Source organism: Schistocerca gregaria, chromosome 3 (assembly GCF_023897955.1).
Source record: "Schistocerca gregaria isolate iqSchGreg1 chromosome 3, iqSchGreg1.2, whole genome shotgun sequence".
In the NCBI taxonomy this organism is placed as follows: Eukaryota; Metazoa; Arthropoda; class Insecta; order Orthoptera; family Acrididae; genus Schistocerca; species Schistocerca gregaria.
Genome location: NC_064922.1, coordinates 387,013,918 through 387,041,618, shown reverse-complemented (window position 1 = coordinate 387,041,618; position 27,701 = coordinate 387,013,918). Strand labels below are relative to the sequence as shown.

The following is a 27,701-nucleotide window of genomic DNA, read 5'->3' as shown; positions in this document are numbered from 1 at the left end:
GCTACTTGAATAAGTAGCGGCTCCATGTTGGCAACGGTCGGGAGAGCGGTGTGCGGTGTGCTAAACCCATACCCCATCATACTGCATCCGCAAGACGCCACATGGCAGAGGATGACACGGCGGCCGGTCGACATCGCATGGTGTTGAGAGCCTGATCGTTGAGTTAATTTGTTTTGTTTGTTATCGTAATTACTTTCGTTGTGTAAAACTGCCTTCATAAAAATGAAAAACCTGTATTACAGAATCATAAAAACTGCCGTGTATCACTGGTACCGTGCGACTAACACTGTCGAAAAACATACTGATGACAGAACTGAGGAGCACTGAATGCAAGCTTGAGGGCGACAGTAAAGTGATCATTTGTGTTGGCGACAGGAAGCATCGAAAGTTCCCCGACAAGACACACAAAGCAGTCCGTCGACGTTTTTACTTTTGTTAGTGCAATGGAAATGCAAACGCAGATGGGTTAAAAAAATCTATCGAAATGAAATTAACATGTAACGAGGCACCGGACACTGTGGGTCTTTGGTACCAGAATACTCACAAAATATCCCTGAATAGTAGAAATTTTGTCGACGGGGCTCGAATTGTAACTGTTTAACACTGTGAGTTAGACGTCGTCCCACGACCCAAGAAATAAATTTATAGGACGCTGGTGAAAGTTAATGTATCCAAAGGACTGAGAGTTATCCACTCATTTATATTCATAGTTGGATTAGTTTGATACCCAACAGGTAAGCGCGATTTAATCAATATTTCTAAAGTTTATATTTTTATATTACTAATATGACAAATGATACACCTCATTTGAATTAATGATCTGAAATTATGTTCTCATACGATTAAAGCCAAAAAAATGATTAAGAAAGAAAGGTAGAATATTTTTCCAGAAGGTACAATATTCTTATTCACTTACCATTGACAGTAAAAATAAAGAAAGGACAAAATGCAGAACAACTGAGAAAAACCACTTGGTTATTAACAGAAAGAGTCAACAAATCGAGCCATCGACTAATACCCCTCAAAGTGAAGAAGCAGGAAATGGAAAAAGAAACAATTATCCAGCTCTGATGACATCTGTTAATGCTACATTTCCGTACAGAATTAAACATTTGTCATATTACTGAATGTATCACATAATTTTCGTTGGTCTGTCTTCTATTTTTAATGTTGAAAGGTGATATTAAAATATAACAATTTCGCCATGAGAGATACATTTATTAGATTGCCTGTGTAAAGTTATAAACAGATTTATCATTTCACTAAATGAACGTGGGATGCTTCCGAAGACCATACTTAGATTGGCCGGTGGAAGTGGCTCCGCCTAGAATTGAATCTATTCACTCATGTCTATGCAGTTTGGCTCCTTATTGCGCAGGCACGCCAGTGGGTTGCAGGATTTGCTGACTCATTTCAGGACTCGCAAGTTTCACGCTTAAGAAGCAAAAAACCCTCTCCTCTGGCAGAGAACATTCCGTATTTCCTTTCCGACTTTATATGCGTTTGGGTAAATACATGGATAGCTAAGCATACCTACAATATAAAATGGTCGCGTCGGTCAGGTTCTATTACAATCGCTCAGCCCCGTAAAATTGAATGTAGTCTCATAAAGCCACCGAGGTCTAGTTTGAGTGCGGATAAGAGGAAACGAAGATGGTAATGAAGTTGTAATACTGGAGGCTTTAGGAATGGATGCTTATCAGGTGTACTATATTTACGGGAGGGGGGGGGGCGGGGGAGTGTGTTCAATAAGTAGTGCAACACATTTAAAAAAAAAAAATCAGGTTGGTTTTCTTCAGGTTTCCAGTACACCATATTATTCCCCACTCTTTTGACTACAAAACCGTGTTTTCCGACATAATCTCTGTGCAGTGCTACAGCCTTATCCCATCTTACAGGAAGGGCTTAAATGCCCCCATGGTCTCACTCTACTTGTCGACGTCGGAGCAAGCATATCATTTGCATATCATCCATGTAGCCAATTGGATATTTGTTGTGGCTGGTCCCGGCGGAGGCTCGAGTCCTCCCTCGGGCATGCGTGTGTGTGTTTGTCCTTAGGATAATTTAGGTTAAGTAGTGTGTAAGCTTAGTGACTAATGACCTTCGCAGTTAAGTCCCATAAGATTTCACACACATTTGAACATTTTTTGGATATTTGTTGCATACCGATTTCATGGTGCTGCAGTCATAATGGCGGATCTCAGGCTGTGGATATAGGAAAATTCAGTGGGATAGTTCGCCGGTCGCGGTGGCCGTGCGGTTCTAGGCACTGCAGTCCGGAACCGCGGGACTGCTACGGTCGCAGGTTCGAATCCCGTCTCGGGCATGGATGTGTGTGATGTCCTTAGGTTAGTTAGGTTTAAGTAGTTCTAAGTTCTAGAGGACTGATGACCACAGATGTTAAGTCCCGTAGTGCTCAGAACCAATTGAACAATTTTTTTTTTTTTTTTTTTTTTTTTTTTAAGTGGGATAGTTCAATCGTGATTTAATTCGGGCTGTTTCCGAGTAACCATTTGTGCGTGCGCTGTCCCAGTAGGCAGGAGACGGCGCCCCAGTGCACCTAGCACCTGCTTCCTCGTTAGGTGGGCCCCGAGACTGCACGGCGTGGGTTTGTCGTGGGCGGAGAGCGAGCCCCGCCCTGCACTGGCACAAGGTGCGGAGGCGTGTCGCGGCACCGTGGAGCGTGTGGGCAGCGCACATGCGGCGACAGAGCACGCTGTGCGTCTTTGCTTCCTCGAGTTCTCCGCCGCTTAAACGGATGGCCAATGTTTGTGGTATTTCTGCATGAAGCAGCTCTTATGATAATCTGTCTAAGGTCCGATCGGGCGCAAATGCTGCAAAGAGAGTCTGAGTGGCGGAGTGTAGCAACAGTGCAGAATTGTAACGTAGTTGAAACTTCCTGGCACATTAAAACTGTGAGCCCGACAGAGATTCGAACTCGGGACCTTTGCCTTACGCGGGTAAGTGCTCTACCATCAGAGCTACCGAAGCACGACTCACGCCCGGTCCTCACAGCTTTACTTCTGCCAGTATCTCGTCTCCTACCTTCCAAACTTTACAGAAGCTCTCCTGCGAACGTTGCAGAACTAGCACTCCTGAAAGAAAGGATACTGCAGAGACATGGCTTAGCCACAGCCTGGGGGATGTTTCCAGAATGAGATTTTCACTCTGCGGCGGAGTGTGCGCAGATATGAAACTTCCTGGCAGATTAAAACTGTGTGCCCGACCGAGACTCGAACTCGGGACCTTTGCCTTTCGCGGGCAAGTGCTCTACCATCAGAGCTACCGAAGCACGACTCACGCCCTGTCCTCACAGCTTTACTTCTGCCAGTATCTCGTCTCCTACCTTCCAAACTTTACAGAAGCTCTCCTGCGCACGTTGCAGAACTAGCACTCCTGAAAGAAAGGATACTGCAGAGACATGGCTTAGCCACAGCCTGGGGGATGTTTCCAGAATAAGATTTTCACTCTTCAGCGGAGTGTGCGCTGTTATGAAACTTTGGTAGAGCACTTGCCCGCGTAAGGCACAGGTCCTGAGTTCGAGTCTCGGTCCGGCACACAGTTTTAATCTGCCAGGAAGTTTCATATCAGCGCAGACTCCGCTACAGAGTGAAAATCTCATTCTGGAAACATCCTCCAGGCTGTGGCTAGGCCATGTCTCTGCAGTATCCTTTCTTTCAGGAGTGTTCGTTCTCAAGGTTCGCAGGAGAGCTTCTGTAAAGTTTGGAAGGTAGGAGACGAGATACTGGCAGAGGTAAAGCTGTGAGGACCGGGCGTGAGTCGTGCTTCGGTAGCTCAGATGGTAGAGCACTTGCCCGCGAAAGGCAAACGTCCCGAGTTCGAGTCTCGGTCGAGCACATAGTTTTAATCTGCCAGGAAGTTTCATATCAGCGCACACTCTCTGCAGAGTGAAAATCTCATTCTTGTAACGTAGTTGTTGTAAATCTCTTTCTGTTCACTTCTTTCATTTAATTCAGTTTTCTGTTATTTATTTATTTAAATTTCTCTATGTGGCACGACTAAAATTCTTGGAGGATCACATACGGTTAACAAGGCATCGGTTGGTCGGTAAGTTGGGAGTTTAGGGCCTAAACAGCGAGGTCGACAGTCCCTTGGTTAAGAAATGAGACATCTCCAGTTAGTGACGTCAGCCAGAAATTTGATCGAATTGCGAAAGTATGCAGGAGTAGCAAAATCGAGCTATTGAAAGCAACATGCCAGAGCTGACAAATAATTTAAAGAGAAGTAAGTACAGGGTAGTCAAAAAGCCAGTATAAGAAAAAGGTTCAAATGGCTCTGAGCACTATGGGATTTAACATCTGTGGTCATCAGTCCCCTAGAACTTAGAACTCCTTAAACCTAACTAACCTAAGGACATCACACACAGCCATGCCCGAGGCAGGATTCGAACATGCGACCGCAGCGGTCACGCGGTTCCGCACTGAAGCGCCTACAACCGCACGGCCACACCGGCTGGCAGTCAGAATAAATTTGAAAACTTAATAAACTACGGAATAATATAGATAGAGAGGTAAAAATTGACATACATACTTGGAATGACACGGGGTTTTATTAGAACAAAAATAAAATAAAATAAAATAAAATAAAATAAAGTTCACAAAATGTCCGACAGATGGCGCTGGACAGCAAAACTGCTACCGTGACGGGTGAGACGTACGCCGATATATTACAGAATCACAACATCCCCAGCCGGGCTGATAAACACCTGCTGGAACGTACGATGTTTATGCAGGATGGCGGTCCACCCCAAATTGCTAGACGCGTGAAAGATCTCTTGCGCGCGTTGTTTGCTGATGATCGTGTGCTCAGCCGCCACTTACGTCATGCTTGGCCTCCCAGATCCCCCGACCTCAGTCCGTGTGATTATTGGCTTTGGGGTTACCTGAAGTCGCAAGTGTACCGTGATCGACCGACATCTCTAGGGATGCTGAAAGACGACACCCGACGACAGTGCCTCACCATAACCCCGGACATGCTTTACAGTGCTGTTCACAACATTATTCCTCGACCACAGCTATTGTTGAGGAATGATGGTGGACATATTGAGCATTTCCTGTAAAGAACATCTTTGTTATGCTAATTATTGCTATTCTGATCAGATGAAGCGCCATCTGTCTGACATTTTTTGAACTTTTGTATTTTTTTAGTTCCAATTAAACCCCATGGCATTCCGCATGTCAATTTGTACCTCTCTATCTACATTTTTCCGTGATTTATTCAGTTTTCAAATTTATACTGACTTTTTGATCACCCGGTATATGGGATGAACCGCTTAGGTCTCACCTGTAGCTAGAGAAATGCCACCCGCACCTCCCCCCCTCCCCGTCCTCCTCCCCCTCCTCCCCTCCCCATACCATCCGATAAGGGCAATGACAGTTACAGTGTAAAGAATGTCATCTAGCGTGGAGAATCGTAACAGTGAAAGAGATGATGAGTTCCCATACTCCGAGGAGCGTAGGGGACGATGTGGGAGACCCGCACCGTTATACTAGGCCGGGTCCTAGCGGAGGTAGTTTGCCATTGCCTTCCTCCGACCGTAATGATGATGATGATGACGACGACACAACAACACCGAGTCATCTCGAGGCAGGGAAAATCCCTGACCCCGCCAGGTATCGAACCCGGGAGCCCGTGCGCGGGAAGCGAGAACGCTACCTCAAGACCACGTTGTACCAAATTTTATGAAGGCTAAAAGAGTAACAGATATCACTTGCACCGGTAATGAAACTAGGCGAGAGAGGCAATGAGGTCAGTAGGTAGGTGGCCAAGGGTACAGAGTAACATATCTTTGTCTGTGCCAAGGCCAGGGGAGCGTCCCTCGGGCTCTGCATGCGACGGCGGCCGATCCTCCCTCCGCCGTCCCACCACCGATTCAAGTCAAAGTCATAGACAGGGCAGCAGCACCACCTATTCATCAGTGCCCTACCTCTAAAACGAAAAGCTGCAGTGGCAGATAAAAAGAGTAACCGTGTCTAAAAGCAATTAAAACAGAGTAAAAGAGGAATGAACAACGCAGCTGGTAAAGAAAGAAGTACCCCGGACCCATGATGCGGTGGAAGACGCACAGTCCCAACCACACTGTTCCGCACTGAAAGTAGTTGGTCAGGTAACGAGGGGGCGTGGGGTCGAAAAGTTTCTAGCCTAACAAATAAAGAACGACAGAAATTTCATAATAGCAATTTATTTTTCAGTATAATACACGTGTACACTAATTCACTTGCGGGCACGCTCAGATAACTTCTGCAAACAATTGAAATAAAAGATCTTCGATTTAGAGTCCAACCAAGCGTTCACAGCTTCAATCACTGCATCATTGTCTAATCGTCGTCCTTTGAGGTCTTTTCTTAGGATTGGGAAAATAAAAAAGTGTGATGGAGCCAAATCTGAAGAATATGACGGATGACGTAACAATTCGAAACCGCAGTCACGCAGAGGTTCCAGTATTGCGAGGGCTTCGTGCGCCGGTGCTTGTCCTGATGCAAAAGAACTCCGCACGCCAATTTTCCGCACCTTTTTCTTAATTTAAGTCTTCTCTCAAACGGCGCAGAAGGGTGCAGTAGTAGGATGCATTGATAGTTACGCCCTTTTGCGAGTAATCCGCCATAATTACCCCTTCTGCATCCCAGAAGACCGATGTCATCACCTTACCGGCTGATTTTTGCACCCGCAATTTTTTTGGAGTCTGGGATGAAGGATTTTGTTTTGTTTCAGGATCAAAGTGGTGAACCCAGGTCCGTCCATTGTCACATACCTTGCCAAAAAGGCGTCATCATTCGCTTCAAATTGGCGGACGATTTCTTCACAACACTGCACAGGCTCCCGTCTCCGATCTGCACTCAAGTCTTTCGGGACCCACCGAGACGGAACTTTCCGCTTTCCCAAAATATCCTCAACAATGTCATGAGCACGCCCATGGGAGATTCCAAGTGTGGTTTCAATGTGCTGCAACACTGTTCAACGACCCTGCAAAATCGTATCGTGAATTGCAGTCACTGTTTCATCGGTGACAGGACTCCCGCTCCTTGGCGCATCTTCCACGCTCGTTCTTCCACGTTTGAAGACGGACACCCAGTTTTTCACTGTTGTTTAAGATGGAGCACCGTCCTTAAGCGTATTCCTCACGCCCTCCGCAGTTGTCTTGGGCGTCATTCTCTTCAAATGAAAATATTCAATCACATCGCGGTTCTTGATACTCTCGATATTCCTCATTTTACTTACACTACGGTCAAAACTAACGAATCTGGAGTCGCGAAATTTGACTTGCATACCCACAAAGGGTCACCATAAAAGTAGACGGTGTTGTTTGCGCGAGACATTACGGTAACTATTTCGGACTAGAAACTTTTCGACCGCCCCTCGTATATGTGAGAACAAAAACCACTTTCACGGAATAAACGGAGCCTAACCACATGGTCGATTATACATCGTCCGCTGAAACCACGCCGTGAGGGTGACGAAAGGCTACAGTATCGAGAAACCAGCATAATCGTCGTCGGGCTACCATCATTTTAAGCTGTTTGCAAAGCACGTTGGTGAGGCTAATCAGTCGGTATCTGCCTGGTTTAAAGACTGGGACCGTGATACTATGTTGCTAAATACAGTTGAAGACCTCGAGTAGATGGCGTCTTTGAGTAACACACAGAGGTTGGATCATCTGATTAGGACTCGACTCGGGGCCAGAATGCAACTAGAATTCAGAGCAGGTTCCGTAGCGACCTGTGAATTTAGTCAGCGCAGGTAGCGGGGAAGTGTTTAATCGAGCATAGCCAATTGCAGCAGTAGCCAGACATTCTTCACGAGCCGTCCTCGTTTAGAAAGAACAGTTGACTGACAGATATCGCGGCTGCTGTTCCCTGCCAGTCACATCGCCTTGCATTCAAATGTCTTCCAAAACTGTGCACTCCGGTTGAAAACCGACAGTGTGACGCCATTTGCGCGGCTGCGCATATAGTATGTAGTGCTATCCCTTTCATTAGATGTGCTCACTGTTGCTGGTGTACGAGTCGTCATCCATCGTCATCTGCCAGGGAGTTTCGTTTCAGCGCACACTCCGCTACAGAGTGAGAAATTCGTAGAATGCTTTTTTTTTGTTCGTTTTGTGAAGTGCGGAATTTTATATTTCTGAACGTTTAAAGCAATTTGTCAACCATTTCACCATTCTGAAATCTTACAAAGAACTGACTGAATAGGTGTGCACCTCTTTTCAGCCGGTGCTTCATTGTAGATAACTACAGCATCTACGAAAACTGAAGTTACTGTTGACCTTAACCGCAAGGTCACTAATTTACAACACGAATATCAACCCCAACATCCTAGGACCATTCTTAAATTTTGCTTGATATCTCATACGATGCTACTCTCGTTTATAAGTGTTTGTATTGTAATTTTGCTTTTCGGAAGTCAAGAAACAACGGATCTACTTGACTGCTTTGCACCATGGATTTCAAGATGTTATGTGAGAAAAGCGCGTGATGGGTTTTGCATGACCCATATTTTCGGAATCCATGCTTGTTGGCATGGAGTAGTTCATTCTGTACGAGAGAGTTCATCACTACACGAAATTGTTTCCATTGCAGCTAAATGACGCGGTACAAGAACAGCGGTCGTAAAAAGATCCCAACCTAAAGGGATCGGAGGCGAGCGTTACGCGTTGTCAATGACAACCGGTTTCAAACCCGTCCGTAACCGCTGCTGTCAGTCAATGTAGATCCCTCTCAGACAATTTCCGAGCTGACATTCCGAAGGGAACTGCATGCAATGTCACGTTTGGAATCCGAGTACCTAGCAACTTGCAAGTGCTCACAGCGGTACGTAAAATTGTGCGTTTCCTACATGTCAAACACAGCAGAAATCGGACAGTAGCTGATTAAATGCGTGCAGTGTTGTCCGATGAGTCGCCATTTTTTTCTCTTTATCGAGTGTAACGATGGCCCAATGGGGTGTTGACCCGCATAGTATAGACTGTATAGTTAAAAAATGGTTCAAATGGCTCTGAGCACTATGGGACTTAACATCTATGGTCATCAGTCCCCTAGAACTTAGAACTACTTAAACCTAACTAACCTAAGGACATCACACAATACCCAGCCATCACGAGGCAGAGAAAATCCCTGACCCCGCCGGGAATCGAACCCGGGAACCCGGGCGTGGGAAGACTGTATAGTTCCCGAAGGACGTTGTTCTGTGATGTTTAGGATTCTTATTTCTTCCCTTGACTTGGGCCCACTCATTAAGGCTCCACGAACTTGAACCAGCGCCTTAATTGATTCTTCCGTCGGTTCTTGGCACGAAAACGCTATAATAAATGAAAATCACTCCACTGTTTATATTCTATAATATTAATTTATTGCGTTAACTGGTTTTCCGCTTGCAAGACCATGGTCAGACTTTAACCGTTTGTCGCCGCCACTTCTTTGGCCATCATTAGACTTTAACCGACTATTTTCGCCTCTTCTTTGGTGACAGTAATCAGTGACAGTCAGATGATGGTGATGCAAAGCGAAAGCCGGTTAAGACAATAAGTTAATCCTGTAGAACATTTATTACGACTCTGTATATTTATTTGAGGCCCTCGGAATGACAAGAGAATTATTTATTTATTGCTTTAACAATGCCTCCGCCATCCTGTGATTCTGCAGTGGGTCATTATATTCTGTCCATACTTCAGATACTCAATATGATATTGAATATATAATACTGAGCATCTACTGCTAAATACTGCAGTGAGAAATGTAGAAATCAAAGAAAGCAATAGGAGCGAAGCAAAATGAAAGAAAAAATCCACCACCACCACAGGAACTTCTGTTCCTATTCTGTTACATTGGTTATTAGAAATCTTGAAATTAGAAGTCTTGAAATTATTCAAGACTTTTGACAATGCAGATATCTACACATGTTTTTATACCTACACGAAACTATTGTCACATAATCCTGTGTGGCTCTGCAGCGCTCCAGCCTTCATGTTACCAGTCGGGTTCTTCTTCTTCCTCCTCCTCTTCTTCTTCTTTTTCTTCATCGTCTTATTTTTATCATTATCATCAGCATCATCATTATCTGTAATATCCACGTTGTTCTTGGTGGTCGAGCTGTTATGTTGCATCTTGTCTTTAAACGTCAAGGTACTGGATATTTTTATTTTTTTCCTTATTGTGGACCCTTTTCTCTGTCTGTTCTTCCTAGTGAAAAAAATTTACTTTCTTTTGAGTCACGGAATTGCGGAATTTGTGTCTATCAAATTATAATTTCACACAAAACTTTAAAAAAAATAAAAAAATAAAAAAAATTAAATTAAAAAAAAAAGAAATCAGTGCCATGTGAGAGCCGAGCAGAGTGACAGGCGGGGCGGAGACACCGTGGCCGGGCCTCAGGATTCGACCCCTGCCTACTTATTCTCCACGCAGCCCGCAGCTGGCTGTGTCCGTTCTTTCCCGTAAGGTAACATAAAGAAACTGAGAGAAACAGAGCCCTGGTTTTATAATAAACGTGTTATTACGTTGAAAAAGATGTAATATGTGTATCCGACTGATACCCGAACTCGCATGGTCGAATCTCAATAGTTGCACGTTTTTTTCCTTGGTAGGAGATGTTTTAGCTGAGTGAACACAGCGCCTGGAAGTGAACTGAGGAGCTGCTTGAGTGAGAAGTTTTCATCTGACTACGCACTGAATATACACATGACTCTTCTTATTTATTCCAATGTAAGTCCGTTTCCTTGCAGCTGTATTTTTGTCGTACTTTGATGTTTATCTCGTATATATTGCCGATTTGAAGACAATAATACGTCTTCTCTTGGGCGTTTTTCATGAATACGAGCTTAGAAACAAAGAGACCGCAGGATCGAATCTCGATCGGATCCCGAATTTTTCAGTCTTTGTTCTAACCTAGCTTCACCTCTCAAAGATGTCAGCAGTCGCCAGAAACGACACGCGGTTCGGATTCCACGTTAAACTGTAGGCTCTCTTTCCCGATTGAATAACTGGGATAGGTCATGAACACCTAACTTGCTGAGGTTGTGTCCAGTTCAAAAACTTTCACCAGACCAATGAGCCACACGAATTTACTATTATTGTCGTACCATCATCATCATCATCATCAATAATGTCCGATGAGCTTTCCTCTTCAGTGTTCTTGCTCGAGATGGTTCTGCTGCTGCTCTTCTCGTACGAATACGCTCCAAAGCTCTTTGATGTTGACTCATTTGGTTACAAGGTGTATTGTCGCAAAATTCGGCATCGATACCCCTATGCTCACTCATACTGCAGTACTCTTCATATTGTATTGGCAGCAGAGTTAAGTAACTTCAACCCTTTGATATCTTCTCCACTTCTGTCCACGCTCAGATCAACCAATCTGTTCTCCGTTTCGCCTCGCGGGCTAGCCGCTCGGTCTATGGCACCTTGCCTCGGTTCGCGCGGCTCCCGCCCCGTTGGAGGTTCGAGTATTCCCTCGGGCATGGGTCATGGGTGTGTGTGTTGCCTTTACAATGGTTGAAATGGACCTGCATTCACAGTCAACTGTAATTCCTGCAGGATTTAATAACCAACAATCATTGCCAGTTTCTCCCTTTCTGTTTGGTAGGAAGTGCATTATCGTAATTTATACAAAATAGAAAGGAAGAGGTTTGTAGCCTATCCCCGCTATTATTCAATATGCGCATTGACCAAACAGTAGTCCGCAGCTCGTGGTCGTGCGGTAGCGTTCTCGCTTCCCACGCCCGGGTTCCCGGGTTCGATTCCCGGCGGTGTCAGGGATTTTCTCTGCCTCGTGATGACTGGGTGTTGTGTTACTTTAAGTAGTGTGTAAGCCTAGGGACCGATGAACTCAGCGGTTTGGTTCCATAGGAACATACCACAAATTAAATTAAATTCTCCGCTTCTGATGTAGTAGTTGTTGTTGTTGTCCGTAGTCTGAAGATTGGTTTGATGTAGCTGTCCTTGCTACTCTATCCTGTGTGAGCCTCTTCCTCTCTGAATAGCTGCGGCTCCCCCCGTTGGGCAGCCGGCCGCGGTGGCAGTGCGGTTCTAGGCGCTTCAGTCCGGAACCGCAGGACTGCTACGGTCGCAGGTTCGAATCCTGCTTCGGGCATGGATGTGTGTGACGTCCTTAGGTTAGTTAGGTTTAAGTAGTTCTAAGTTCTAGGGGACTGATGATCTAAGATGTTAAGTCCCATAGTGCTCAGAGCCATTTGAACCCCCCGTTGGGGGTTCGAGTCCTCCCTCGGACATGGGTGTGTGTGTGTTGTTCATAGTGTAAGTTAGTTTAACGTAGCTTAAGTAGCGTGTAGGCTTAGGGACCGATGACCTCAGCAGTTTGGTTCGATAAGACCTTACCACAAATATCAGGTATATCAACCGAATAGCTACTGCAACTTACATCCTTCTGAATCTAATAGCTACTGCAACTTACATCCTTCTTAATCTGCTTACCGTAATCGTCTCCTGGTCTCCCTCTATGATTTCTCCCCCCCCCCCCCCCCCCACGCTTCCCTCTAATACTAAGTTGGTGATCCCTTGATGTCTCAGAATGTGTCTAACAACCGATCCCACCTTCGAGTCAGTTTGTGGCGCAAATTTCTTTTCGCTCCAGTTTCATTCAGTACCTCCTCAATTAGTACGTGAACTACCAAAGCAATCTTCAGCATTCTTCTGTAGCACCACATTTCAGAAGCTTGTTTTCTCTTGTTGTCTAAATTGTTTATCGTCCATGTTTCACTTCCATACGTGGGTACACTCCATACAAATAGTTTGGGAAAAGACTTCCTAACACTTAAATGTACATTCGATGTTAACAAATTTCTCTTCTTCACAAACGCTTTTCTTAATACTGCCAGTCTATATTTTATATCCTCTCTACTTCAGTCAACATCAGTTATTGCTATCCAAATAGCAAAACGCGTCTTCTACTTTAAGTGCCTCATTTCCTAATCTACTTTGCTTTTGTTGATGTTCACCTTATGTCCTCTTCTCAAGATACTGTTCTTCCAAGTCCTTTGCTATCTCTGAGAGAATTACGATGTCATCGGCAAATCTCTAAGTTTTTATTTATTCTCCCTGGACTTTGATTCCTCCTCCAAACCCGGCTGGTGTGACCGAGCGGCTCTAGGCGCTACAGTCTGGAACCGCGCGACCGCTACGCTCACAGGATCGCTTCCTACCTTGGGCATGGATGTGTGTGATATCCTTAGCTAGGTTTAAGAAGTGCTAAGTTCTAGAGGACTGATGACCTCAGATGTTAAGTCCCTTAGTGCTCAGTGCCCTTTGAACCTCCTCCAAATTTTTATTTGCTTTTCTTTACTGTTTGGTTGGTTCAAATGGCTGTGAGCACTATGGGACTTAACATCTATGGTCATCAGTCCCCTAGAACTTAGAACTACTTAAACCTAACTAACCTAAGGTCATCACACAACACCCAGTCATCACGAGGCAGAGAAAATCCCTGACACCGCCGGGAATCGAACCCGGGAACCCGGGCGTGGGAAGCGAGAACGCTACCGCACGACCACGAGCTGCGGACTACTGTTTGGTCAATGCGCATATTGAATAATAGCGGGGATAGGCTACAAACCTCTTCCTTTCTATTTTGTATAAATTACGATAAAGCGCTTCCTACCAAACAGAAAGGGAGAAACTGCCAATGACTGTTGGTTATTAAATCTTGCAGGAATTACAGTAGACTGTGAAAGCAGGTCCATTTCAACCATTGGGAAGGCACTGTCGCTTGCATCCTCTGCTAGCGCTGTGGTTACATGTGGGGCATATTTGTCATGGAGTTCTCACACAAGGGCGTGGCCCTAGAAGTGGGAGCTGCTACACGGCGCCGCGCTCTTGCTCGTCTCCGTTATTTCTTCGGGGCGCTCAAAAAATGTTTGTGTTGGGCGAGAGTGACGTTTTGTTTACAAATAGCGGCCGGTGAGTGACGGGGAGAGGGCGCGGGCAGCCCCGCGATAGCTGCGGGCGGGGGTGTTCCGGGGCCGCGCAACCCCTCGATCGATAGGCAGGCTGCGTTGCCCGGCAACGCGGCTTCTGGGCGGGGAGGCCTCCCCGGCGTTGCCACGCACTCCGCCGTACGCGCTCTATCTGGGGCACGCGGGCACGCCTCTGCGGAATACGAAATCGCGAAAAAAATACGCGAGTCGCGCGGCTGGAGTGCACCGCACGGCTTCATCAGCAGAAAAGCGCGCGCTGCTATTCGTCGCTAACTCGAGAGACTGTTAGCGTCGCACCTTCCATTCAGGACCGCACGGGCGTCTGCTGAATGAAATAACGCAGTACCGCTTTCGTAATGAGATATGGATTGTGGCCGAGGATTTTTTCGAGAAACAAGCGTAACGGCTGTCAGTAGAGTGCGGAGTAACTTCGAATCTTCCACGAGATAGTGTAAACGGATTTAGGAAGCATCGCTCGTGCGAAACTCACCTTGTCCTTTTCTCACACGGTGTCCTGCGAATCATGGATAAAGGGTAACATCCGGATGCAATATACCTAGATTTCCGGAAAGTGTTTGATATCGCGGCCCACAGCAGTCTGTTAACCCTTTGACTACCATTGGGACGTGCAGAGTGACAATTATTGAACTACATGAAATAAAATCTTTATAACTCCTGAACGGTGTGCGTTAGAACGTTCAAACTGCACGGCTGACCGCGGGGCATGTGGGAATTAGTATGCCCATGCGTGGTTTAGTTTAGCGACGAAGTCCATTTTCATTTGGCTAGGTTCGTCAATAAGTAAAATTGTCGCATTTGAGAGACTGAGAGCCCGCGTTTTGCGTTCGAGAAGTCAATGGTGAACTGCGTGGTGTGCAATGTCCAGTCACGGAATAATTGGTGCAATATTCCTTGATAGCGCGTTGACCACCGAACGGTACGTGAAAGTTCCGGAAGATGGTTTCCTCCCCATTATCCAAAGTGTCCCTGATTTCGACAAGATTCATGCAGGACGGAGCTGGACTCCATCGAAGGAGGAGAGTGATGTCCTGGAGAAACACTTTGGGGGACCGCGTTCTGGTTCTGGTGTGGGTTTCGATTGGCCGCCATATTCTCCAGAACTGAACAAATCCGACTCCTTTTTGTGGGGCGATATTAAAGACAAGGCGTACAGCTATAACCGCAAAAGAAAACAACCATTCAGGAGGCTATCGACAGCATCGATGTTCCGACACTTCAGCGCTTCATACCGTTTTTCGCTATTTGTCCGCGCCACATCATCGTCAATGATGGCAGGCATAGCTACCGTCTCAAAACCTAAATCCGAATATCTGTCGGGAATGAAGTGTGTGCACGCCGTAGTTGCTAACTAATTTAGGTTTATTTCCATTAGTTCAGTAATTGACGCCCTGAATGTGTCCCACGGTAGAGTATCAGAGAAACAGTTGAAATCTATTGCACATGTTATTACTATGTATTGACTTCGTAGTGATAAAGGGAGTCCTACTAATGGTTAGCAGAATTCTTATAGATACATACAGCACATCTAGGTTGTGCTGTCCTCAAGTTTCACTGTTAACCCTCGTCTCCGTATTGTCACATCGCATTAGTTCGCACCTGCAGATAGGCAACCTAATTAGCAGATTGGCAAAGCGGACTGCCTTCGCCTTCGCCCATTTATATGGACCACGCCAAAAAACGTTTCTTCCACAAGCAAAGTAAAAAAGGCGCTAAACAAACAACCAAACATTAACCGCTACGATTTTCTTTCTTGTAGCGTAATTCATTACGAAGATATGAAAAGCAGTATGCCTCTCAAAGGACACCCTATATTTCTTATTCGCTAAACCACTTCCTCTCCTGAACATCTGTTCAAAAGATATATCGAAGTCCACTATGCACGTAAACATAACGCTGCTAAGATCGTAACACAAGATCGACTGTGGCTGTCTTGTACTAGCAGACACAGCGGGTACCTTGAGTAACCTAATTCGTCCACTTGCTGAAGCTTACAGCCAAAAAAATGAAAAATAGAGAGAGAGAGAGAGAGAGAGAGAGAGAGAGAGAGAGAGAGAGAGAGAGAGAGAAACATTTCTATTTATTTCTCCTCATTGGTGTACATCGTACTCAAACAAACCTTCTACTGAGGACTGTTGACTGACTGACCGGCGTACATTCCCCTTGTGTTTCCATTTCTGTACTATGAACTACAGCAAGTCACACCAACGTCATTGTGGCAGATTCATTCTAAAGAAACCCCAGGTCGTGGCTAAGCAATTTCTCCGCGATATCTTCCCTTACAAGAATACTACTCCAGGAGGGTATCTGTCTTTCCCTAACGACAGCTGAAATTGGTGCGTTAAACTATATCCTGTGCAAACTAAGAGCCACATGGTGTGGTGGCCACAAGCGAACACGCTGCGGTCACTTGCTTGGTGTATTCTGTACCAGAACATTGTGTGCCCACTTGCTTAACAGCTGCCTTGCAAGACGATTGATGTGCGACTGAACCACACAATGAGACTGACATCAGGAGCCATTGAGTCCAGTCCGCTCCACTGGTTTACCAGCACACTGCGATATTTCTCTGCCACACCACAGATGAAAACAGACAACGCGACGTCTTCAGCGCGGCTGAGGATATAGTATGTACTGCTATCCCTTTCATTTGATGTGCTTACTGTTCCTGGTGTTCGAGATGTCATCCTGGAGGTCGGTCTTAATGAAAATGTTGCCACTTATACGAAAAGATATGGAGATGATATCACTTTTACCAATACAATTAAACTTTTCTGCTTGGCTGCTATGTCAGCACGGAGGTGACGGATTTGAGATGACAGACTAATACTGGTCCTATCTCAAAGTAATACTTTTAAACGATGCGTCTGTTCTCGAAAAATTTGTCCTCACCATTCTACAAAGAAAATAATTATGCCTCTTGGACAGGCAACAGTTTCCACAATGCGATATAGGAAAAACTACGAGAAAATCCTAGTAAGTTTCGTTACTATGATACGTCGATGAACAGATTCAAACTTTCCATACAGTCTGTAGTAGATCAGTCTTGTGTCGTAATGGCGTTTTATCTGTTCAAGTAGTCTGTATCCGAGATAGGGTCGTATTCTCATTGCATGTACGTCAAAGGATCTTCGAGATACATAATGAAACGGCCGGACAGGGCACACTGATATAAATTAATCATTATGGATAGGAGTAATAACATTTGGGAAGGTAACCTGACTGGCATACACAGCAAAAAATGTTACCGCCCTTCACAGGAATGAATCATATAACACTTAGTGTGTAACTAGCACGCACCTGCTGATAGCAGGAAGCTACTGGAACGCGTCGCGATAATAAGTGTTGGAATAAAAACGTGACTGAATTTGAAAATGTGTTTCACTTAATTCTGTTATTCCCATTAATACCATTCATGTAATTTCAGTACTGATTGCTACTCTAACAATGAAAACGGTTATGTTCAGACGCTCATTCTTGTTTTGCTACTTGCCTGAACTAGAATGGTGTATGAAAAATGAAGCTTCAAACATCTACGTCTGTTTTCTGCAAACCAGTGGATAGTGCGCGGAAAAGGGCACTTTCCCCGGTACCACTTAAGACGGCTTCTTCCCTCTCCACTCCCGTACGGAAGGCGGGAAGAATCATTGCCTTAGTGCTTATGTGTGAACTGTAATTACTGATCATGTATTTGTGATCCGCGTGGGAGCGACACATTCGAAACAGTTGCAAAAATGGTTCAAATGGCTCTGAGCACTATGGGACTTAACATCTGAGGTCATGTCCCCTAGAACTTAGAACTACTTAAACCTAACTAACCTAAGGACATCACACACATCGATACCCGATGCAGGATTCGAACCTGCGACCGTAGCGCCGGCCGGGGCGGCCGGCGGTTCTAGGCGCTACATGTTGTAACCGCGTGACCGCTACGGTCGCAGGTTCGGATCGTGCCTCGGCCATGAGTGTGTGTGATGTCCTTCGGTTAGTTAGGTTTAAGTAGTTTTAAGTTCTAGGGGACATGACCTCAGATGTTAAGTCCCATAGTGCTCAGAGCCATTTGAACTTTTTTTTTTTTTTGCGACCGTAGCGGTCGCGCGGTTCCCGACTGAAGCGCCTAGAATTGCTCGGCCACCGTCAATACCGACACTGGACTGTTGACGACTGGAAGCATGTTGCCTGGTCGGACGAGGCTCGTTTGAAATTGTATCGAGGACGCCGGCCGCGGTAGTCTCGCGGTTCTAGGCGCGCAGTCCGGAGCCGTGCGGCTGCTACGGTCGCAGGCTCGAATCCTGCCTCGGGCATGTATGTGTGTGATGTCCTTAGGTTAGTTAGGTTTAAGTAGTTCTAAGTTCTAGGGGACTGATGAGCTAAGCAGTTGAGTCCCATAGTGCTCAGAGCCATTTGAACCATTTTTTTTTTTTTTTTTGTATCGCGGGCATGGACGTATACGGGTATGGTGACAACCTTATCAATCCATGGACCCTGGATGTCAGCAGGAGACTATTCAAGCTGGTGGAGGCTCTGTGGTGGTGTGGGCGTGTGCAGTTGGAGTGATATGGGGCTCCTGGTACGTCTAGATACGACGGTGACAGGGGGCACGTATGTAAGCATCCTGTCTTATCACCTGCATCTATTCATGCCCATTGTGTATTCCGAGGGACTTTGGCAATTCCAGCAGGACACTGCGATACGCCACATGTCCAGAATTGCTACAGAGTGGCTCCAGGAACACTCTTCTGAGTTTAAACACTTCCGGGCCGGCCGTAGTGGCCGTGCGGTTCTAGTCGCTTCAGTCCGGAAACGTGCGACTGCTACGGTCTAAGGTTCGAATCCTGCCTCGGGCATGGATGTGTATGAAGTCCTTAGATTTAAGTAGTTCTAAGTTATAGGTGACTGATGACCTCCGATGTTAAGTCCGATAGTGGTCAGAGCCATTTGAACCATTGAAACACATCCTCTGGCCACGAAACTCCCCAGACATGAACATTATTGGGCATAGCTGGGTTGCCTTGTAACTTGCTGTTCATGAGATATCTCCGCCCCCTTTTACGGATTTATGGACAGCCCTGCAGGATTGATGGTGTCAGTTCCCTCCAGCACTACTTCTGACGTTAGTCGGACCCATGCCACGTCGTGTTGCGGCACTTCTGCGTGCTCCCGGGAGCCCTAGGCGATGTTAGATTGGTGTACCGGTTTTTTTTTGGCTCTTCAGTGTAAATACTAAGGGTGTTCATTTCATTGTAATTTCAATGTAACGATTTGCATGGTCACCGATGGTATCTGTTCTTTCGGACACACAAACAGTGCCCGAACTCTTGCGGGAATCGGCAACGAGCCGCGGGTAACGAGTATAATGGGCGGGGGCACTACGAATGTAGTGCGGGACAATACGTTGAGAATGTGGGTTTCGCGGGAGGCGTTCCAGAGATAAATCGCTCAGTCTCTCTATCCTCTGTGTCCTCGGTGGCTCAGATGGATAGAGCGTCTGCCGTGTAAGCAGGACATCGCGGGTTCGAGTCCCGGTCGGGGCACACATTTTCATCTGTCCCCGTCGACGTATGTCAACGCCTGTAAGGCAGCTAAGGGTGTTCATTTCATTGTAATCTTTAGTGTAATTTCTGAAATATGGACGTGCCAAATGGGAGGATTCTTTTTGGTACACCCTGTAGATAGGACGTGGGCTCTAAAGTAATATTTTTTTGTTTGTTTCTTATGAAATAAGTTTAAAATATGGCAAGTGTCCTCTTTTCATCGTAAACTATAGAAAGTGCCCTCTTTCTTGCTTTTGCAATATATGGTAACCCCGGGTGCGCTCATGCTCCCTCGCACTGCCGCCCCGCGCCCTGCTCTGCCCTCAGCTAAGTGCCGGCCGTCGTGTTGCAGGTGCTGACCCCGCAGAAGGTGGGCGACGTGTACCTGTACGACCTGCCGCCGCAGCGCGGGCCCTCCGCAGCCAGCGCCGCCGTGGCCGCACAGGAGAAGTACGACGTGCCGCCCGGCTCCTCGCACGTCGTGCTGCCGCCGGAGCCCGTCACCTCGCAAGGTAAGCACCGGCTGCTCGCCAGCCGCGCATCGAGTCTCACTCCTACAAAAAGCGAGATTTCTGAAGAAGGTCACAAAATCTTTACAATGCACACAATCCAATCAAAACTATGGGGACACCCATACGTAATGCGAACTTGACCTCTAGATGTCACGAGAGGCGGACGCGCCAGTAAAGGAAACTGGGACAACTGTGTTATCAGTAGAGAAGCAGTAACAGTCGAATCGGTCAGCCAGGGAAGCTCAGCGACTTCGAAAGTGGACTAGTGTGATCGGATATCACCTGTCTCACAAACCCGTCGGGTGTGTAGGGTTTGGTAACTTTCAACTATGACTATTCGTTAATCTTGGCTAAGGTGCTCTACGGAGCAAGTGTTCGTAGCTGTTAAGGTACGCACATTAGAGGCCACGTTTATTGGAATTTTTTTTTCTCGTTTTTGTCTACACTACCATCACTGAACGTTACCAACACTACTCTCTTCGCAACACAAGAACCGGTACATGTATTCGACTGTCAGAGGTACCAGAACGGTTTTCGTTTATAACTTTCGACTCGTTTGTTTCCGGTACAGGGATCCTTACTTCAAATTAATACAGTTATCATTCTCCATCATCCTCAGAAGTCTGTAACATCATCACGGAATCACCCCGTGAATACGTACATTTACAGACGCCCGCACCTATAACTTTGACTCTCTGTAGTCTCGTTGGATGACGTTTCCAAACATGGGTTCCTATTCAAAATACGATGTACTCACTCCCTCTACAAGTCCTAGAAGTCTGTAACGGGAATTTCCGACCACCCTGTATATGTGGTGTCTGTTCTTTCAGACACGTCCGACTGCATCATCTGTCCAGTCTTTGTGTTCCTTTGTCCATTGAAGACGTTCAGCCTTGTGTGCAGCTGTGAACAACATACTTTTGCGAGGTGCTCGACTCCAAATTTCGATTGCGTGTAGTCTCGTTCATAATTTTCATTCACAAACAGGCCGATACGGACATCTATTCAAAGACAGAAGCAGTTCCTGTCGAGTGTCAAACCGACGGTCAGTGCAAAGGTGTGATTCTCGTCTCGACCACAATTCGTACGCCGTATTACCTGGCTGCTAATGGTACAACATTCCTTGCAGACACAGACACACTGAACATTCCGAATTGTTATACCAACAAACTGCGCAAATTAATTCGCAGTGTAGGCCTAGACGCGTCGAAACACTATAGCCATTGAAACTCCCCCGCAGATTAAAACTGTTAGCGAACCGAGATTCGAACTCGGGACCTTCACGTTTCTCGGGCAAGTGCTCTACGATAGCTATTTCTTCCTTTCTGACACGTTTCCACGATGGTCTGTCGTATTGCTCTGATATCAAACCTCTGACTGGCACGTGCACACTACTTCACTGCCATTCCTAACGAAGTGGTTGAGGGTCACGCGGCTGCCTAACACCAGATGCACGAGGTCTGTTCAAAAAAGTCCGGAACTTCGTCTACAAAATTTTTATACCCTTATCTTTTACTTATTGTGCATAGTCTCCTTCGAAATACTCTCCTCCACAATTAATACACCGGTCCCAACGTCGTTTCGACTTCCAGAAGCAGTCTTGGTAGGCCTCCTGCTGGATCGCGCGAAGCGCCGTCTACGAATTTTCTTTTACCTCGTCTGTCGTTGCAAATCTTCGCCATTTCAACGGGGTTTTCAACTTTGAAAATAAAAAAAAGTCCGCATAGGCCAGGCCTCTCATTTGTGCGATCCGAAAGTTCTTCACAGACGCGTTGCAAAGATCTTTCTGGTGTCGACTCATGAGCTGTCGCGCGAACTTGACTGCAACACGATGCATTCCAAGATGCTGTGTCAGGATTTCGTGACATTACTGAAATGTTACATTGTTGGTTTAAATGGGTCTAAGCACTATGGGATTTAACATCTGAGGTCATCAGTCCTCTAGACTTAGAACAACGTAAACCTAAGTAACCTAAGGACATCACACACATCCATGACCGAGGCTGGATTGGAACCTGCGACCGTACCAGCAGCGCCTTACATTCTTCTGCAATCTCTCTTCGATTGGCTCTCACAATTTCGTTACCGTCCTGACCCGAGCGTCGTCGGTAGACTTCGAAGAGTCGAAGGGCGTGCAAATGAGAGTTATCTTTAACTTCCGTCCGGCCATTTTTAAACCGTGTGAACCATTAGTAACACCGAGTAAGGCTTTCCATCATTTGGTGTACCTCTGTAAAGGTTTTCTTGAGCTTCCACTTGAAATTTAATGCAGACGCGTTGCTCTTCTAACTCTGCCATCTCGGGATTCGCAAAATTGTGCGACGCAACATTCTACTCAATACAGAACTGAACAGTAACTAAGAGTCATACAACAACCAAACTTCCGGCAGGTACGCATTAAACATAGGCGTGTGCAAGAATGCCAGCCGCATTTCGCTGCAACACACCATTGATGACCGGGCGTTGTGAGCGAGCGGTTCTAGGTGCTTCAGTGCGGAACTGCCCTGCTGCTACGGTCGCGGGTTGGAATCCTGCCTCGAGCATGGATGTGTGTCATGTTCTTAGGTTAGTTAGGTTTAAGTACGAGGGTAATCGCAAAAGTAAGATCTCCAATTTTTTTATAAGTACATAGATCTGTTTATTTCTACCATGGTTTACATCAGTTCACAGCTTGAACATTTTCGACATAATCTCCATTTCTGTCGATGCATTTTTATAGACGCAGTGACAGTTTTTGTATGCCCATGTGATAGCAGCTCGCCAACATGCTGTTCAGAAAATTGTGAACCTCTTCTTTCACCTCGTCGTCGGAACTAATCGCTTTCCGGCCAAATGTTCTCGTCACCCATGACAACTGAGTCGAGAAAGTTGTCCTGTTCAGTTGCAAGCCGCTGAAGAAATACGCGGTAAGCATCAACTCGTTGCCGCATGTCGTCTTCAGTCAGCATGAGTGGCACCCATCTTGCGCACACCTACCGGTAGTTCAGTGTTTCCGGTAAAATTCTGTGAGCGGTGCTTCGGGAAACCTCAGGAACCAACGTGCAGAGATCATCCAGGGTGATCCGCCGATTTTCACGCATACTTCGCTCAACCTTCAACACTTTCTCCTCAGAAATCGACTCTCTCCCGCTCCTTTGTTCGTCGTGAATTTCGGTCCGACCAGCTGGAAACTCTCTACACCACTTACGAACATTTTTGACATCCATGCACGACTCACCATACACTTCCGTCAATTGGCATGGATTTCAATCGGCGCAGTGCGCTTTGCGTTCAAAAACCGAATAATTGCGCGGTAACATCCAACGGGAACTTGTAAGGTGCCTCTTACGTGAGGAAGACATTTTTACCAGTTTTAATAAATATTTCTCATATTGATGTATTCACGATAGTTCGGAAGTGCTGAAGTCCTTAGCCGGCCACGAGTCGGAGAGCATTTCCGACGCTGGCTAGCTAAGTGACGAAGCGACCATATGTCAGCGCTTGGACCTTAGCAACAAGAGGCAGCGTGGGAAATATACATGACGGGAAGTACGGCCATCTTGGCGCCAAAGTCACCGACTTTGTTTATTTATATTTAATCATTAAAGTCATTTATGACAACATGAATACCAGGAGGAACCTCTGGCTGTTTAAAGCTATTTATCATAATTTTCCCTTGTTAAAATTGACACCCGTTCATTAACAAATGTATATTTTAGGAAGTACGAACTTGATCGGAAATCCACGAACTGTGACGAAACTAGTAAGAGATAAGGACTGCGCACCAAAGTCGGCATTCGGCGTTAAGAGATCTTCCTGTCTTGTTCGATGGTAGCCATGCTGTCGGTTACGAGTAGTTTGTGACATGAGTGTTTCATTATTGATCTAAAAGGAATAAAAATGATATTACGGTATTCTGAATGTTAATTTCGAGTAAATAGATACCCTAAAGTTGATCGACAGCAATGTCAGATAATTAGCTTCCAGCGACAGAGACATCCAATGCGCCAATGAAGAATCTGCACGGGACGACATTTACGAGAGCTGCACTGAGCACGGGTAGGAGGATCAAGGAAGGTCCGACTTACGCTCGCAAATTCCGGGTGGAAATGCTGACCAGTTATACTGTACGTCACATATGCCACCCTCTACGGACTCGCGGCTAAGCTGAGTAATAACAGTATCAGTTTAGAAGCGAGGGTATCTTGCAGACTCCATTCTCAATGGCTGCCAAGCCAAGACTGAGCACCTCAGAGCGGCGTGCGCATGTTTACACACAGCGCGTGAAGCACTCTTCACAACAGTGTGGCCAAATACCACACAAACAGAGTTGTGTACTTATAAAAAAAAATAGGAGACCTTACTTTTGGGATTACCCTCGTAGTTTTAAGTCTAGTGGACTGATGACCTCAGATGCTAAGTCCCATAGGGCTTACAAGGGAACCTCCCCATCGCAATCCCCCCCCCCCCCCCCCCTCAGATTTAGTTATAAGTTGGCACAGTGAATAGGCCTTAAAAAACTGAACACAGATCAACCGAGAAAACAGGAAGACGTTGTGTGGAACTATGAAAAAAATAAACAAAATATACAAACTAAGTAGTCCATGCGCAACATATGGAAGATCAAGGATAGAGAGCTCAGGAACGCCGTGGTACGGTGGTCAGCGTGAGAAGCTGCGGAGCGAGAGGTCCGTAGTTCAAACCTTCCCTCGAGTGAAAAGTTTAATTTTTTTTATTTTCGGACAATTAGCAAAGTTCAGGCACTCACACATAATCAACTTCGCTCTGCAAAATTCCAGAACATGTTCAGATTTGCTTGGACATATGCAGAATTTGACGGTCTACACACGGAAAAATTTGAAAACGGTAAAAACATATGTTTTGACAGAGCACAGAGAAAACTGTGCGACTGTTATACTGTTGCATTCATTTGTTGCAGTTTATGTGACAAACTCTTCTGTTTTCATCACTTTTTTGGGAGTGATTATCACATCCACAAGAAAACCTAAATCGGGCAAGGTACAAGAATCTTTTTACACATTCGCCAAGTGTACAAGTTAGGTGGGTCGACAACATATTCGTCTCTTTTTTGGGAGTGATTATCACATCCACAAGAAAACCTAAATCGGGCAAGGTACAAGAATCTTTTTACACATTCGCCAAACTGTACAAGTTAGGTGGGTCGACAACATATTCGTCTCATGTGACGCACATGCCGTCACCAGTGTCGTATAGAATATATCAGACAAGTTTTCCTGTGGAGGAATCGGTTGACCTATGACCTTGCGATCAAATGGTTCAAATGGCTCTGAGCACTATGGAACTTAACATCTATGGTCATCAGTCCCCTAGAACTTAGAACTACTTAAACCTAACTAACCTAAGGACAACACACAACACCCAGCCATCACGAGGCAGAGAAAATCCCTGACCCCGCCGGGAATCGAACCCGGGAACCCGGGCGCGGGAAGCGAGAACGCTACCGCACGACCACGAGATGCAGGCGCGATCAAATGTTTCCGGTTCCAATTGGAGAGGCACGTCCTTTCGTCTACTAATCGCAGGTTTTTGCGGTACGGTCGCAAAACGCAGACACTAAACTTATTACAGTGAACAGAGACGTCAGTGAACGGACGGACAGATGACAACTTTGCGAAAATAAAGTAAACTTTTTCTCTCGATGCACGACTTGAGCCAAGGACCTATCGTTCCGCAGCTACTCAAACTAACCACGGGACCACGGCGCTCCTGAGCTCACAGTATCCTTGATGTTGCCTACCTTGTGCATGGAGTACTCAGTTTGTATATTTTGCTTATATTTTTTCATAGTTCCACACAACTTGTTCCTGTTTTCTCGATTGATCTGTGTTCAGTTTTTCAAGGCCTATCCACGGTGCCAACGTATAACTAAATCTGAGGGTGGTGCGGTGGGGAGGTTCCCATGTTGGAGCCATTTGAACCAAAACCATTAGAGCGAAAGTACAAAATCGGGAACTTTTTGAACATACCTCGTACAGTATCACCTCGTAGAGTATCTGCAGGCCTCCAAATCGGTTAGCTTTAGGGGGGTGGAGGTTGACTAAAATTTTGTCCGGTCAGCTAGTGTTACAACCTAAACGAGACGGCTATACTTATAAGACGCTTGACGTGCGAGCTGGCTAAGTGGTGTCAGTTCGTTAAACACGCGCACAAGAGTGTGAGCGCCACGAGTCCATTGTTGTGGACGTCATTAGAAGTGGTGCGGTATCTTTAGTCGTCGAGAAGCGGGGCGAGGCCCAGAGCAGAGCAGGGGCTGGAGCGGCCGCTGACGAGCGGGCTGTGTTGCAGACGACGCGTCGGACGACGGCGAGAGTTACGACGTGCCGCGCGGCTACTACGACGTGCCGAGGCCGGCGCGGCCGCTGCCCAGCAGGCCGCACACGCCGACGGCGCCGCCGACGCTGACGCCGAGCCCGACGCCGCCGCCGTCGCGGACGGGGTCGCCCGGTCTGACGCGGAGCGCGCCTTGTCGCTTTGCAGGCGGGGAGTCGTACGACGTGCCGCGCGGCTGCTACGACACGCCGCGCTACCCGCGGCCCACGGCCGTCGTGCCGCCCGCCCCCGCCGCCCCCGCCGGCCCGCAGCCCTGCCCGGACAGCTACGACGTGCCGCGGCCGCTGGGCGCGCCGCTCACGCCCTCCTCGTCGGCGTCGTCGCTGACGGCCGACTCGTCGCTGCCCGGCTCCAACCGCTCCAGCCTGCTCGCCGCCGAGTACGACGTGCCGCGCCCCCAGCGGCCCGCCTTCGCCACGCCGCCACCGCCCCCGCCGCAGACGCCCCCGCAGCCCGACAAGCAGCAGCAACACCAGCAACAGGTGAGTAGCACTACTTCGTCTGTAGCAGTCCGCCTGCACGACACACAGCCCCATTCCTGCCCAAGTGTGGTCTGTCTGCAGCGTTGCGAGCGGTTTCACGTCCTATCGATGGCGATGTCATGAGAGGCTAAAGCCGTCGGCACACGGACCGTACTGTCGAACGTTAACGTTGAGCGTGCTAAGTTCAACGTGGTGCTGAACGCTCAGGAACGATGCGACTTGTGCATACGGTACGTGGGCCCCGACGTGGTTAGACACTGGACTCGCATTCCGGAAAACGAAGGTTCAATCGCGCATCCGGCCATCCTGATTTAGGTTTTCCGTGATTTCCCTAAATCACTCCAGGCAAATGCCGGGATGGTCCCTCTGAAAGGCCACGGCCGACTTCCTTCCCCATCCTTCCCTAAACCGATGAGATCGATGACCACGCTGTCTGGCCTCCTTCCCCAAACAACCAAACCAAAACCCGCGACGTGTTATACGCGATCGCAACGCACTCCAGCGGCAGTTGAGGGATGTTTCTAGTTCGTAAATCACACTGTTTACTCATCGGGCACGCATAAAATTCCCACGCTAGCTCTATTAAAACGCACATTTCGTACACGAAAAGGAAAGTACCTTGTCCAATCAATAAGGACACATGCTTATAAAAGTTCCATTTAAGACATTGCGTTACAAATTTGGAATATTTCTCCGCATAAGATAAACATTATTTCATTATTCCCACATTTTAGCTAAACCCTAAGGTCAGTCTTACTTGATAACTGTGCCTACCAAGTAGCAGAATATTTGCAACATGTGAATTACGAAGCGTAAAAGAAAAAGGAGCAAATTATCTTTACACAAGTAGTTGTCCTGT

At 46.7% G+C, this 27,701-nt stretch overlaps 1 protein-coding gene across 8 annotated transcripts in view; it reads left to right on the top strand.

Annotated features, from left to right (window-relative positions):
* LOC126354991 (enhancer of filamentation 1) overlaps positions 1 to 27,701 on the top strand; it is a 685,921-nt gene that overhangs the window by 631,838 nt on the left and 26,382 nt on the right. For 4 of the 8 annotated variants that reach the window (XM_050005092.1, XM_050005093.1, XM_050005094.1 and 1 more), the window contains exons 4-5: positions 19,850 to 20,009; positions 26,316 to 26,842. In XM_050005092.1, the coding sequence (XP_049861049.1) occupies positions 19,850 to 20,009; positions 26,316 to 26,842 (687 nt within the window). The remainder of the gene's footprint in view (positions 1 to 19,849; positions 20,010 to 26,315; positions 26,843 to 27,701) is intronic. The other 4 variants (XM_050005096.1, XM_050005097.1, XM_050005098.1 and 1 more) reach the window with 1 other exon arrangement.